At 43.9% G+C, this 15,837-nt stretch overlaps 1 protein-coding gene across 1 annotated transcript in view; it reads left to right on the forward strand.

Moving 5' to 3' along the window:
* The first annotated feature begins 4,381 nt into the window (after positions 1-4,381).
* C3H8orf74 (chromosome 3 C8orf74 homolog) overlaps positions 4,382-15,837 on the forward strand; it is an 85,155-nt gene continuing 73,699 nt past the window's right edge. The window contains exon 1 of the mRNA XM_030195562.1: positions 4,382-4,467. Coding sequence (XP_030051422.1) covers positions 4,417-4,467 — 51 coding nt within the window. The 5' untranslated portion in view covers positions 4,382-4,416. The remainder of the gene's footprint in view (positions 4,468-15,837) is intronic.

Below are 15,837 nucleotides of genomic sequence, written 5' to 3' on the forward strand. Positions count from 1 at the left end.
CCCACTGGACCACCAGGTATTTTGGGGGAAGGTTGTGGGGCTTTAGTTTGTGGGGATTGGCAGCCAGGGGGTGGGGGAGCAAGGAGCCGGAGAACCTTTATGTGGGGTTCAGGGGTCCACCGGACCCCTTTGGCCTTAGCCATTAGAGGGAGTGGGGGGGTCCAGGGGTCCACTGAACCCCCAGGATTGACAGTGGCAGAATGATCAGCCTAGGCTGGATGTAAGGGGGGAGAAGGAAAAGGAGAGCCTGAACCCTTCCAGCTCTAAGCTGGCAAAGGTTTAAGGTGGTAGGAGCACCATATGATCAGAGTGCAGTGCTGTGATCATGTAGACAGAACACCAAAGAACTCATTTAAATAAGCTCTGCAGTATTCTTTGACGTGCTCGTTGTTTGCCATGCCAGAGCCCGCTGATCATACGGCACAGGTAAATTCAGGCACTAGTCTGGTGCTAGTGTCTACTAGCACCCGCATTTACCTTTGATTTACTAGCACCTGCATTTACCTCCAGGGGCATAGCCAGACTTCGGCGGGAGGGGGGTCTAGAGCCTGAGGTGAAAGGGCACATTTTAGACACCCCACCACCACCACCATTTTTCACCCCCTGACATTTTTCATGCCACCACCACCACCTTTGACCCCCCCCCCCCGGCGCCAACCCTTTTGACCCCCCCTTCCCACCACCGCCAACCCTCCCCCGTCGTCGGGTGTCCCCAACCCCCACCAGCCGAAGTTCTCTTCTCCGGCGCGGCCACGTTGCTGATCTACAAGGCTTCTGTTTCTGTGAGTCTGACGTCCTGTGGTGGGGGAGGGTTGGCAGCGGGGGGGGGGGGGGGGGTCAAAGGGGTTGGCAGCAGGGGGGGCCAAATCTACGGGGGCCCATGGTCCCACCTAGCTACACCCCTGCTTTGATCATCGGCCTGCTAGTGAGCAGTACACATCTGATTGCTAGAGCAGATAACAACACTACTCCTAGCAACTGCTCAGCGCAGAATTTGCACAGAATTCCCCAGACATGCAGAATTCTGCACATATACCCCTGGATGCTATAAATGGTGAATAAAGTTGCACTTGCTAATCTGTATGCATAGACGATTTGCGAGCGTAACTTAACTGATTAATGAGCCAATCAGCACCAATAATTGGCTGCTAACAACCAATTATTCATGCTAATTGGCATTAATTGGAAGTTGGCATGGAAAGGGGCATTTCGGGGCGTTCCCAGAATTTATGTGCATTATGAAGGAATAGACTTGATCGGTGCCTAACATAATTAGTAGCACCTAAATAAAGTTAGGTGTCGTCTATGCGCATAGCACTATTCTTTAAAGGACATGGATCCTTTATAGAATAGCGCTCAGTGTTTAAATTTTTCAGTGCTGATTTTTTGGCGCCATTTATAGAATCTAGTCTATTGTGCAGAATTCTGTGAAGCTGCTGCCATTCGGGCTCTCCCCAGTCTTTCTCCACCTCCCACACAGAGATCATTCAACAGGAAAGTAAAAAAAAAAACTGAACCAGTGCACATCAGGTCATTTCCTTCTCCGTTGGCTTAGACTTGACAGTTTATGTGAATCGTTGGGCCTCCATGGTTCACATAAACAGTTGAATCTAAACTGGCAGAGGAGGAGGAAATGACCTGATGTGCAGCAGTTCACTTCCTCCTCCACCACCTACCACGCAATCTCTGTGGGGGAGGGGGTGAGCCGGCATCAGCTGCTCTGAGTGCGGCACATGGAGGATGGGGGCAGAGTAAGGCAAGAGAACCATGGGGAAGGAGGGGGCAGAGCAAGGTGAGTGTGCTAAGGGGAGGGGGGGCAGAGCAAGATGAGTGCACCATGCAGAAGGGGGAAGCAGAACTAGGGACTGCGTGAGATGGGAAGAGTGGTAGAACAAGGTGACAGCATGCCAAGGAGAGGTAGTGGTGTGGGAGCAGAGCAACCAAGGAAGGTGAGAGTGTGCCATTGGGATGTTCCGGAGGGGACAGAGAAAGCTAAGTGTGTACCATGGGGTGGGAGAGGCAGGCGGCAGAGAAATCTGAGAGTGTGTCACAGGTGTAGGGAGAGATCAAGTTTGAGGGTGTAAAATGGGGAGGGTGGGAGACAGTGAGCATGCAGGAGAAGACTTTGGGGGCAGACAGAATTAGGGGTCTTGCTGGGAGTTAGAGGGAAAGAGAACTGCAATTGGAGTGAGAGATGGAACTGGGGAAGCTGGAGCTTGAGGAACAAAAATGGAAGGAGAGAATTTCAGGATGGGGAAATTCTGTGCAAAAAACCCCCCACTACAATAAACAATGCAGACATTTAAACATTTTGTGCAGTGTTTTCAAAACTTTTGTGCTGAAATTCCCCAGGAGTACAAGACTGAGGACAGGGGAGAAATACTCAGTGGACATTCAAGAATGACAAGAGAAATAGTCTGGCCTGGAAGCCATCAAACATCACCTATACTATGGCTGCATTGCTTGATGATCTATGGACAGCATATGTGATTACTGAAAAATACCCCTCCAACTTGTATGCTATCTCCCTGTTACTAGAGAGGAGAGGTGATTTAGACCAACATAGCAGATGAAAAATAAATAAGCACAGGGAATATCATGACAATTAATAAAACTTTTATGCAGATGGTAAAGGATAAATTTCTACTAGGAAAAAGAAAGAAAAGTTGGTTATATTTGCATCTGGGGTTCTGGGAAGGGTGGGAAGAACAGCACACATACAATTCACTTCAATGTGTTTACATTTCTTTTCTTCCAGCCCAAACATATCCCCCAGGAGTGCCCCCTTTAGCAATGGCTCAATAGGCTGTTGGGAACAATGAAACTATATTTAGCTGCTGCCCAAGGCAACTTTCAAACTGAGGGGATATAGTTGTCTAGATCTTTCAGAGATGTTTCCTAAAATGCTATTTCTTTGAGCAAATACCCAAATACTTACCTTCAGAAACTCAAAAGGTCTCTATAATTTGCAAATTTCTAAACACCATTATTAATTCTGACTAAATCTCTTCTTACTGAACTGAGATCAGACTAAAGTGATGTGTAGAAAAGGGGAGGCATTTCATAAGAACATAAGAGTTGCCCTACTGGGTCAGACAAGGGTCATCTAGACCAGTATTCAAGTTTCCAACAGTGGCCAGTCCAAGTGACAAGTAACTAGCAGAGTCTCAAAAAATGGCAAGATTTCATGCTACTTAATCCCAGTGGTCCCCCACTTTGGGTTCAGGCACCCTCAAAATTGTGGTGCTGTGGCTGGCAGGGATCCCCAAACCCCACCAACAAGAAAAGTCCTTCGCTAGTGGCCTGGAAGTCAGTGGCATTTACGTGGGCCACTGCACATGTATGGCAACCCTGAAAACTGAGCATGTGGGGTGGGATGGGGTGGGGTCGGTGGCCCATGGAAAGATCCCTACCAGCTCAGGTACTTGGGGGTCTGGCTACTGCAGCTTTCATTGTCACCTCATTTCAGCGCAGCTACCTCTTCCCAATTACAGAACTACTGCTGCTTCTCACAACCACTGCCATTAGTTATTCTTTCCCTTGCCCCCCACCCAAAAAAGGAAAAAGAAACAGTAGCCTAACAACCCAGTTTCTTCAAAAGGGCCAGAAGAGAGGAAAGGAAAAACCTATTAACAATTTATGGCTATAGATGCTCCCGTTCCTGTTCCTGGAACAAGCGAAAGTGAGGACTTTTTCTCACAGGGCTTTGAGCACCGTTTAAATCCTCAGCACTTGGTAATTATTAATGCACTTGAGATTTCATATAACTTACCTAAACTTACCTTCAAATTAAAAAAAAAATCTCTTGCACCATTTTATACAACTTTAAAGAGTAAAGGGCACCGACAAAGCTGAAGTTGGCTCCTAGTGTCCAGTTCTCTCAAAATTGCGATTCTCAGTACAAGCTTTTAGGAATTTGGATGGAGATGAAATTATGACTTCATGGTTTACAAGTGTCCACACAAAACCGTCCATTGCATTTTCAGCTCTTGGCAAATTTTAAAAGTACAGATAAACAAAGGTCCAGCTAAAAACTGTTAAAGAAAAAAATTCATAGTCAAGAAGTTCTGTTGGAGTGACAATTTTTATGTGTTTCCAAAATGAATTACAAAAATACAAAACCGCCCAGAGGATTTATAAATGTTAACACACTTTGCTTTTCTGTTTTGTTTTGTCACACATCTTCCCCCATAATAGGCATTAACGTTTAATTACCATTTATCACATTGTACAACACCGGCGGCGCCATGTTTACCTGAAAGCCCCCCACCCACTAACCAACTATTTTTCCCATCAGTGTCAGCGTCAGCGACCGTGAATCCGTGATGAGGCGGGTCCGAGGACCGCGGCAACTGTCAATCAGTCCCCTCGTCACCAATTAGCCACGCCCCTTAGCAACCGCTGCCCCAAGAGCTCATGGCGTCCTGGCTGTCTACGGCAGTGGTACAAAAAGTTGTGGAACTGCAGGTAAATCTGACTTAGCCCGTCTGCCTCAAAACGAAAGCGAACGAATTGCTGTGCTGTCCCGCTTTCTAGAAATGATTGAACTCGGCTTCTTCCTGATTTTTAATTTTGGCTTGCATTGCGAGGGTACAAGAGTAGGGTGTCCTGTTTCTCTCTCCTTCCTCAGTTTAATACGCTTGATTTCTTCGTCTTTGGGTTTGTTTGTTTTTTAATTCTTTCTAACTCAATAGAGGTTGTAAAGAATGTCGAGAATGGCTGGGGTCAAAATAACTATCCAAAAATTCAAAGGAATGGGAGGAAACATGGCATCAGGGGAAAACAGGCCCACCCTTCCAACTCCCCAAATTGCCCTATAGGTGCAGACTGCCCTTCCCCAAAAAATGAAACCCTCCAACAAATGCCACACTCTGCAGACTTCACCATCCCCCCCCCCCCCCAAAAAAAAATCATTCCCCCTCTTCCACAACTGCCATACTACCTCATAAACTGCCCCATCCCCCAAAATTATCTCCCTGCAAGTGTCCCACCACCCCACAAACTATCCTATCCCCAAATTTACCCCCTGCAATTGCCCCACACACAATAAATATCTTCAGCATCTGTATTAATCTGTAAAAAGACAAACTGTTTTTGATAACCCTTCTAGAACATTGATTACAAACATGTTGAAAAGAACCAAATTGAAGAACATCCTTGCAGCACACCACTGATAACATCCCTTTATATCAGAGTGAACTCTGTTTGCCACTTTTTTTTGTTGTCATCCTCTCAACTAGTTCCTGACCAATTCGGTCACTTTCGAACCCACGCTAAGGGTGCTCAGTTTATTTACAGGTATACTACATATAGCTCTCTTTTCCAGGCCAACTCTCTGGTCACCTGGTCAAAGTAATTGATTAAATTCTTCTGACAAGTGCTCATCATTGAGGTCTGCCTAACTGGCCTGTAGTTCCCAGCTTCCTCTTTCCTTCTGCTTTTGTGAAGAGACACTACATCTGAGTGTGTCCAATTCGTTTTTGACTCTAAGGAAGCACTGGAAAGGTCAGGCAGTGGCACTGGGTATTGACTTATAAAATATGTATTAAAAATTGAAAATGGATTATTATAAAAGTAATAACTCCAAAGTGGTAAATAGAAATATTAAGGGCGCTGTTTACTAAGGTGCGCTAGCATTTTTAGCACGTGTACAAAATTAGCGCACACTAACTGTGTAGGCGCCCATAGGAATATTGTGGGTGCCTACACAGCACACGCTAATGGTTAGCGTGCGCTAAAAACGTTAACCCTAAGCTGCTTTAAAACATTTAAAATAGTCCTACATACAAAGGAATGTAAAAAAATTTAGCTTACTATGACTGAAAATAAATGAAAACTAGTAAAAATCTTCTCCACATCTCTACCCCTCCAGTGACAGACGACTTTGTGTAATACAATGAATCTCGGTTGTCAAAATTGTGCCCTTTCTCATGCATATGTACTACTAAAGGTTTATCAGAGACGTTTCTTTTTATAGCACTGCAATGTTCTATAATGCATTTATTAAATACACGGCCTTTTTTCCCTATGTAAATCCTTTTGCAAGGGCATACAACAGCATAGACTACATGAGCTGTTTTGCAATTGGAATAATGTCTCAGTTCAAAATTTTCACCAGTATTAGGGTGTGTAAAAACTTTTGGTTTTGAATTAACATGACAAACTGAACAAGAGAGACATAGGTAATATCCCCAAACAGAAGTAACTTTACGTGGTACTGGCAATGCTGAAGATGCTAGTATATCCTTCAAATTTTTTTTTTTTACAAAACCAGGAATGCATTGGATGATAAACCAATTTCAATAATGTTAGGAGATAGATGATCATCAAAAAAGTGCGTATACAACTTTTTCAGGAGGTTTTTTCTGTTTGGTCTGTAAGAGGGTCCTTCTATCTTGTTGGATAGCTTTAATATATTCCTCTTCACAGTGCTTTTTTTGTAGAAAAAAAGGTGCCGGTACTCATTATGGGTGGGGTCACCACATATGGCTCCACCCCTATGATAGCCACACCCACATTAACCACACCCCCTATACCAGCCATGGCGCATATAAACAGACATCATTGAAAATATTATAGTACTATAGGAGAAAAAAATAACGTGATTTTTTTTCATGATAAATAATCTCTGTAAGCTCTTACAGCTCCAGTATACCCAGTGCAAAATAAGACAGCCAATGTAAATTCTCAAATTGGACATATTACAAACACTAAAATGAAAATAAAATGATTTTTTCTACCTTTGTTGTCTGGTGACTGTTTTTCTTTCCATATTGGTCCCAGTCTGTGATTCTGCTTTCCTTTGTTTTCGCTTAACTCTTCTGTGCCATTTGTCATTTTTGTCTCCTTTTTCTTTGCTTTCTTCAATATTTTTCAGGCTCTCTCTCTGTCCAGATTTAATTCATTCTTACTATCCATTCTTTAATTTCCTTCATCTACCTGTGGCTTTTCATCTTTTCCTCACCCTTGTTCTCCCCATGCCCCTTCCTCTTATTCTCCAGTCTTTCTCTATTCCCCTTTTCCATCCAGCAGCTCTGCTTTCTCTCCCCATCCTTCCAGTGTCTCCCCTATTTCTTTCTGCATTCTTCCATCCAGCATCTTCCCTCTCTCTCCCCATCCTTCCATCTGTTTTCCCCCTCTCTCTCCCCATCCTTCCATCTGTTTTCCCTCTCTCTTTCCCCAATCCTTCCATCTGTTTTTCCCTCTCTCCCCCCAATCCTTCCATCTGTTTTTCCCTCTCTCTCCTCATCCTTCCATCTGTTTTCCCCTCTCCCCAATCCTTCCCTCTGTTGTTTTCCCTTTCTCTCTCTCCCCAATCCTTCCCTGTTTTCCCTCTCTCTCTATCCCCATCCTTCCATCTGTTTTCCCCTCTCCCCAATCCTTCCATCTGTTTTTCCCTCTCTCTCCCCATCCTTCCATCTGTTTTTCCCTCTCTCTCCCCAATCCTTCCCTGTTGTTTTCCCTCTTTCTCTCTCTCCCCAATCCTTCCCTCTGTTGTTTTCCCTCTTTCTCTCTCTCTCCCCAATCATATAACATAAAACAGTTTTCCCTCTCTCTCCCCAATCCTTCCCTCTGTTGGTTTCCCTCTCTCCCCAATCCTTCCCTCTGTTGGTTTCCCTCTTTCTCTCTCTCCCCAATCCTTCCCTCTGTTGGATTCCCTCTCCCTGCCAAGTTTGGCGCGAACGGCGCGAAGACGCGACGCACGCGGCACCAGCCCCTATTTCCGGCCGCTGCTGCTTCTCCTGTTGTTGAGCAGCAGCGGCCGCTACACAAAGAAAAAGAAGATTAAAACAAAAATTGAAACCTGGCTGAAACGCGGCACCCCAGCACTATAGACAGCCATTAGGCATTGGCTGTTGCCCCGCAGCCGCTCCTCCTCTTGCCTCTACGTCACTGCCCCTGGAGGAAGACCCCGGAGGAGCGCAGTGACGTAGAGGCAAGAGGAGGAGCGGCTGCGGGGCAACAGCCAATGCCTAATGGCTGTCTACAGTGCCGGGGTGCCGCGTTTCAGCCAGGTTTCAATTTTTGTTTTAATCTTCTTTTTCTTTGTGTAGCGGCCGCTGCTGCTCAACAGGAGAAGCAGCAGCGGCCGGAAATGGGGGCTGGCACTGCGTGCGGGACATGGACTCACGGGGCGGGGGGAGCAAAAAAAAAAAGGTGCCGGTACGCCGTACCGTTGCGTACCGGCACAAAAAAAGCACTGCCTCTTCAATACATTGCTTAGGGTACCCTCTATCATAAAATCTGGCAGCCATACATTTAGCTTGGTGATTCATGCCTGTCTTCTGTGAACAAATTCTTCTCAATCATAAAAATTGACAATAAGGTAAATTTCTTTTGAGGGATTTATTGTGGCAACTACTATAATGTAGAAGTTTATTGGCATCTTTTGTCTTTGCCATCATTCAGGAATTATGGTCATAATTGATCTGAAATTTAAGATTATTGTCCTGAGAGTTTAGCCATGCATAAGATTCTAAAAGGATATCCTCTGTACCTGTCCAAATCATAAAAATATCATTGATAGATCTGCGCCATAATAAAATGTCCTTAAAACTGCAATTTTTAAATTTTTTTCTTTAAAATTAGCTATGTAAAGGTTAGTTATTGAAGGGCCCATGGCTGTGCCTTTGTTTCATATGTAAACGTTGCCTTCAAAATAAAAGGGCTAAAGATGTCAGTTTGGTAATATATTCTGTGAGGACTCTCTGTTTTTCAATTCTTTTACGTAAAGCAGCTCTTATCACTTCTATGGCTTCATTTTGGGGAATATTAATATATTAAGATTCCACATCCAATGTGACCAAAATAACCTCTTCATTTGGTAATTCAATATCCTGAAGTGTATTAATGATATGAGTTCTATCTCTGGTGTGTAATGGGATTAATTGTACCATGGGACTCAAGAATACATTGGTATAGACAGACAGGGGTTCTAGCAGTGACCCAATAGCAGAAATGATTGGTCTGCCTGGAGTGGTTTGTGTATCTTTGGTAACATATGAATTATGGGAATTTTTGAAAAAGATGTAAGCAAGCACGAGTATTCTTTTGAAGTGAATAAACCTACCTGTCTACCCATTTCTAACAAGGAGTCAACCTTCTTCTTCAACAAGGCTGTGGGATCATTTTTCAAACGAGCATAAAAATCTTTAACCTGAATCTGTCTATATGTAAGCTGCATTGAGCCTGCATTGTGTGGGAAAGCGCGGGGTACAAATCAAACATATAAACGGCGAGTGACCGAACTCACTCGCGAATGCGCAGTAAAGACCCTCTCTGTCCCGCCTCCACATCAATACGTGATGACGGGGGCGGGACAGAGAGGGTCTCTACTGCGCAAGGGGAGGGACGAAACCGTCGTCGCTCCCGCTTCCCCCCGCCCCCCCAAGGTCGCCGCCACCACTCCCCCCACCCGGAGTCGCCGCCGCCACCACCCACCCTCCACCCGGGCTGGGCCCTCGCTCCGCTATAGAAACAGCGTCAACGCAGCACACAGCTCAGCTGAGCTGCTGTCGGCCTTCCTTCCCTGCCTGTGTCGGGACACAGGCAGAGAAGAAGGACGGCAGCTCATCTGAGCTGTGTGCTGCGTTCCCGCGCTGTTTCAATAGCGAAGCGAGGGCCCGGCCTGGGTGGAGGGGTGGTGGCGGTGACTCCGGGGGGGGCGTAGCGGTGACCTCGGAGGGGCAGCGGCGAGCTCGGCGGCGGGGGGGCCTTGCAGCGGCGAGGAGAAGGGGCCTTTCAACCCCCCCCCTATACTAGCCCGTTTTTACGGGCTCAACGGCTAGTGTAATAATAATAATAATTAATGTCATTCACGTATTCATGTTTATCCATGATTACAACTGCTCCACCTTTATCTGCTTCTTTGATCACTATAGTATAATCATTTTTCAAGGTGTCAATAGCTTTTTTCTCCTCTTTAGTTAGGTTATAAAAAGGCATTTTAGGCTCACTGTCCAGTTTCTCAATCTCTTTGAGTACCACTTTTTCAAATGTATGTATCATAGGGTTACAGAGCCCAGGAGGGTTCCATATACAATCTTTTTTTAACAGAGATATCAATAGAGAGGGGGTAGTATGATTTGAGAAATATTCAATGATCTTCAATTTGCATGTAAGTTTAAAGAGATCAATACGAGTGTTCATGGCATTGTGGAGGAATGTCAGAACAAAAGACAGTCCTTTCTCCAGGACAGAAGTTTCAATTGCCCCTTCCCCTTCACCCTCTCCCTCTGCCCGTGTAATATGGTAGCCTCCCCTGTTTTACCCTTTGTGGTTGTGGTAAGGGACTTTCCGTTACCAATCCTTTTTTCCATATTTTCTCCAGTTGAAAAACCTGTTCTGACAATTGCTGGCGAGGAGGTGTAGTATAGAAAGGAGCAGAGTGATCAAAAACCTCTTCAGACTCACTTCTTAAGGAACCCCAGCCTCAGAGTTCAGTCATGGTGGGGAGAAGGAAGTAGAGCAAGCATCACAGCCAAACGTTATTCCAAATTGTACACAAGTGTGCGGAGGAGGCCACAGTGGATGGTCATGCACCAAGATATGTGTAGCTAAGGTATATCCAAAAGAGCAACCTGAAAAGGCAGTAAAGATGTATTTCATCATAGATGAGCAGAGTCCCTGACAAGGACAGAGTTCTTTGACCTGTTTGTCATCCCTGTACAGGTCTTGAGGTGGTAGGGATAGTGAACTCCATAGATGTCAAAGAGGATGGGGAGAAGAGCAAGTGGATATATGATAGGTCTTGTTGCTACCATCCATTGCTTCTATCTACCAACCCTTATTGAATGTAATCAGATATCTGATAACAGAAGAAATTCCCACACCAGAGATTGTGCAGCACCATCATCATCTCCAGCCTATAGTGGAATATCTTTGGATCCAAATAGCAAGATCTTACTCTTTCTGGGCAGAGATGCACCAACATTGGTCAGAGTTTGAGGGTCACATGCAGGTCCTTTTGATGCTCCATATGCCTACCGACTCACCCTAGGATTGTTGATAGTAGGTGGTGTCTGCCTTAACAGATTGAGGAGACCAAGTGTAGATGTATACAAAAAGGGCATCTTGGAAAATGGGCACACCATCTTGTTCAAGCTTTGTCCTAACCATCTACACATGAAGGAGATTTACAGTTGGGAGAACCAGACCCCGGCTCAACTATTTGTAAGGGCACCACTCCACCAGATTTAAGAGTACATCTGGGGAACTCGGTGTTCCAAGTCACCAAGGATGACAACAAACCAACTCTTTCAGTAGAAGACAGTTCTTGAGAATTATGTTCAAGGAATTCTACAAGGTTGAGTCCAACAGCTTGGTGGTTCTGCTACTATTCCGGACACCCAGAACACAACTACCTAACAACAGAGAGCAAGCTCTCTCATCTCACTTCATTGCAGCAGAGTCTGAGAAGAAAACCAGAGAGAAAACAGCACTTTACAACATTTATGCAGAACATGCTGGATAATGGCCATGTAGAGCCAGGTCCACTGTTAAAAGACAATGAAGAATGTTGATACTTACCTACCTTTGGTGAGTATCGTCCACAAAAACTTGGCCAGATTAGGATTGCGTTTGATTCCAGTGCTCAGTTTCAAGGAACATCACTCAACAATGTACTGCTTTCTAGGCCTGACATGATCAACAGCCTGTTAAGGTCCTTTCTGAAGCTGATTAAGGCTCCTATCGCCATAATAGCAGATATCCAGCAAATTTGCTATTGCTTTGTTGTACACACAGACTACAGAAATTACTTAAGACTCCTGTGGTACCGTGACGACGACATCAACCAGAAAATCATAGAATACAGAATGAGAGCTCATATCTTTGGTAATAGTCCATCACCTGCAAGAAAGAGAATATGGCACAAATGCCAGGCTCTTCATTGAGAGAGACTTTTATATAGTTGATGGTTTGAAGTGCTTACCTACCGAAGGCGAAGTCATCGACTTGCGAAAGAGAAAACAAGCAATGCTGGCAGAAGCCAATCTGAGACTTCATAAAATTATCTCCAACAGTCCAGAAGTATAGGATCATGCCAAAGATTTAAAGGATCTAGATCTAAGAGTAGACACCCCGCCACTTCAGAGAAACTTTGGATTGCATTGGGGATTATTTTCAAAACACTTAGACTTACAAAGCTCCATAGGTTACTATGCAACTTTGTAAATCTAAGTGCTTTGAAAGTATGCCTGATTGTGATCTAAAATGAGACATTTTCACCTTTCAAGTTTTTACCCAAGAGAAACCATATACGTGTAGAGGTGTCTTATCTACAGTCAATAGTCTGTATGACCCACTACGGTTTATGGCTCCAGTCACTGTTCAAGGAATTACTGATGAGTTGGATGTTCCATTACCACCAGAAATGCGACAAGAATGGGTGAAATGGAAAAATTCTCTAAAGACTCTTGAACAACTTCATATTCTATGCACTTACATCCCTGCAGCACTCGGAACTGCCTGTCACAAAGAAATTGCATCTTTACTTCATCAACCAGTTGTTGAAAGATTAGACAACTATCATCAAAGTGCCATCAGAGATGTGGAACAGAAGATCATCAATAACAACTTGGCACCACCTGGGAACTTTGACACAAGACTTCCCTGGAAGACAAGGAACTTCAGTAGAACCATCACTGAGCCAGTGATCCAGACCAAGAAGCAATGACAACGTGGACTGTTGTTTACTCCAGAATCTCACAGACTTTTCTCTCTCTTTTGTGTTGCTTGTTGTTTTTGTTGTCTGTCTCTCATTTCAGCTCCTGCAAGACTGCGAGAGAGAAGTTGCCAGAGCAACAGTGAATCAGAGACAGGCAATGTTTAAGATCCTGATAAAAATGGACTTTTACATGCTTATAATGTTTATAGTTTGAGGCGTAAAATAGTGGTACCTACCAATACCAGGCTAGGAGTGTTTGCCCCCATATTCATGGAGGCAGGGTATATAGTGTTGTGTATATGTAATATGAGTATTATCTGTATTCAGTTGCATTGTTGTGTAATACTTAGCACTGTGTACTGAGGTTCCCCCCCAACCACCCTACAGTTTACAGTATCCTGTGATTGACTTCTTTTGAACTTTCCCTATTGGCTGGTAGCTCAGAGCTACGGCCAGCCCTCCTTCTCTGCCCCTGCAGGCTGTGTGAGAGCCCAGTCTTCCTAGAATGCCTTTGTAATCAGCAGCTGTTCTAGAAGCTGATACCTCCTTAATCTACTGTAATACCATCAAGATTGTTCACCATTTCCTCAAGTCAGTCCTTATTTATTTTCCCTGATTCCTCCTTATTCCCCTTTGAGTGTTACAGCCTTTCCTCTCAGCTGGGCTGAGGTTCTGGCCATCTCCTTGCCTCTGAGGTGGCTAGATACAGACTCTTTGTGCAGAAGACCAAGATTCTTTTACATGCAGCTGAACTGCAAGTTGGATTTTCTTTGTTCTAAGTACTACAATAAAGACGATTTGCTTAAGAATTGAGAGTCTACTGGTAAAGCTTCTACTTGGGGATGGTTTATGCTGTCTGTTCAAGCTACACTATACTTTGCCTAGACTTGCCTAGAACAGTACACTGCTTGCAAGCCACGTCACTGGCAGCGTTATTCCATTGGCCTGGGAGTATTGGTCCACTAACTTGCTGCCCCCCTTGTTAAAGGTGCTAGCATCATTAAGAAATAGTAGTGACCAGAGCACCTCCCCAAACCAAACCCCTTGTAATTTCCCCGTGCAAATCCCCCAACCCAACTGATATTGGGTGGTTGGAGGGCACTTTATTTATTTATTTATTTATTTATTTATGGTTCATTTGTATCCCACATTTATCTGCAGTAACTCTTATTTCCAGTACATCTCAATAGTAAGTGCTTGTTTTTCTTTTCCTTTGATTAACTACATTAAGGAAATAACTGGATTAAGAGTTTGATTCTACTTGGTGATGTCAATACAGAAGAATGAAAACATAGGAATTTTCTTCAGGGAGTTTCGTGTTGATAATGTTTTCAGTGCATTTACTCAAAGCATCAGACAAAGATTGATGACAGATACATATTATGTCTTTAGGACAGGTATAGTAAGAGAAAGAAAGCATTGTGTCTTCCCAGGAAGTGCTCCTTTTGTGAAAGTTTATCAGAGTGAACTATAAGGAACAGTGTGTAAAGATTGCATAGTCTTAAAGTATTTAATGTGTGATATAACAAAGGAAATTTACAGTCCTGCTCCTAGGGTCATCCAGCTGCTGTTTGCACACAGCAAGGATTTATTCCTTATAAAGAGCTTCCTGCAATCCCCCAGCTTCAGACTAGTGCTGGAAGGTCTACGAGAAAAGAAATAATTTTGGCACAGAGTCAAGGTTCACACACTGACCTCTCAAAGGTTCCAAGAAAGTCATTTATTTCTAATAGTGTAATTTTAACCTGACTCTATTGCACAGCTTAATACCAAGGAGAATAAAAAAAGTGCCAGAACAGACTGAATATACTGAATTAGATGACATTTCAAATGCAGCACATGAAAGTCCTGAGGCTGAGAAAAATCCTGAAACGTTCAAAAGAACACATAAGCTCACTGTAAAGGCAAAAGAAAATAATGAAGTAGAAAGATACCTCTTTCTTTTGGATAAGCACTGGTTTATGGTGGAACAAGATATATTTGAATTTTTAAGAAAAGGTAAGCTGCATTCTCCATACACAATTGCAGTCAATCCATAAGCAATACATACAGAAGTCAGAATTATACAGAAGAAAGCCTAGACCTAAGAGATAGGCAGTAAGCCACAGATTTGACATGCCAGGGCATAGTAACAGATACCATTGGAAACACTGAATTAAATAAGAAGCGCTATAGAAATGCTAAGTAGTAGTAGTAGTAATACATCACAGCACTATAGTACTGCTAGGCATAGCTCAAGATCTTCACCGTCGCATAAGGCAGGCCGCTCAAGCCAGTCCACCACAAGTTCAATTGTTATCATTTTGCAGATAGAAGCAGAGGCCACTAAATCACGTGCTCTTTATAGCCAAGAAGAAGCAGCCCTGAAGCTGGAGAACTTCAGACTAGAAGAACAAGAGGCTGCTGCCAATGCTTCTGCTGCTGCCACTGCACACAAAAAAGCTGAATTGGATGTTGCTATGGATATGGCTGTGGCAAGAAAAAGAGGCAACTACTGTTGAGGCCCAAGTCAAGGCTCTTGAAGCAACTACAAAGCAGGATGGCAAGGAGAGACAGCTTAGTCAACTAAAGCTTATGAAATGGCTCATGCCTCAGCACATATTAGTACTGACCCAGAGGAATTTTCAGATGCTGAATATGTCGTTCTTCACCACTGGCTGTCTCGCCTGTAAGAAGCAACCCTAAGGTACATCACGTCATGGAAGCCATCCATCATGACAGTGATCCACATGCTTGCATGCATATAGATGCACTACCACTGCCTCACAATCCAGGTATACGCACCAAGGAAGACGCTTCACTTCAGCTACAGATTCCAGTGCTCTACAAAGATTGGGTGAAAGAAAGAGTTGGGAAAAGAGAAGAAACAAGCCCAGCTTTACATTTGACACACCTGATGCAAACAAGACAAGCCATTCCCAGCATGAAAAGCCAGTCAAGAATAGCAACACTGAGAAATCTATAAATGTACATAAGACAGAGGTGTTGCCCACAGCATCCACATTGTCTATCATCATCCTTCTGCAGATAAAATAGAGGATCCAAATCATCAGTGCCCTATACTCAGAAACCCTTTAAAAGAATGCAAAGAATAGTTGAAAAAGTACAGAATTTGATGTAAATGTTGCTCTTCAGTCTAAAGACTGAAAAGCAGCCATCAAGTGTACAGT

Source organism: Microcaecilia unicolor, chromosome 3 (genome assembly GCF_901765095.1).
Source record: "Microcaecilia unicolor chromosome 3, aMicUni1.1, whole genome shotgun sequence".
Taxonomy (NCBI): domain Eukaryota; kingdom Metazoa; phylum Chordata; class Amphibia; order Gymnophiona; family Siphonopidae; genus Microcaecilia; species Microcaecilia unicolor.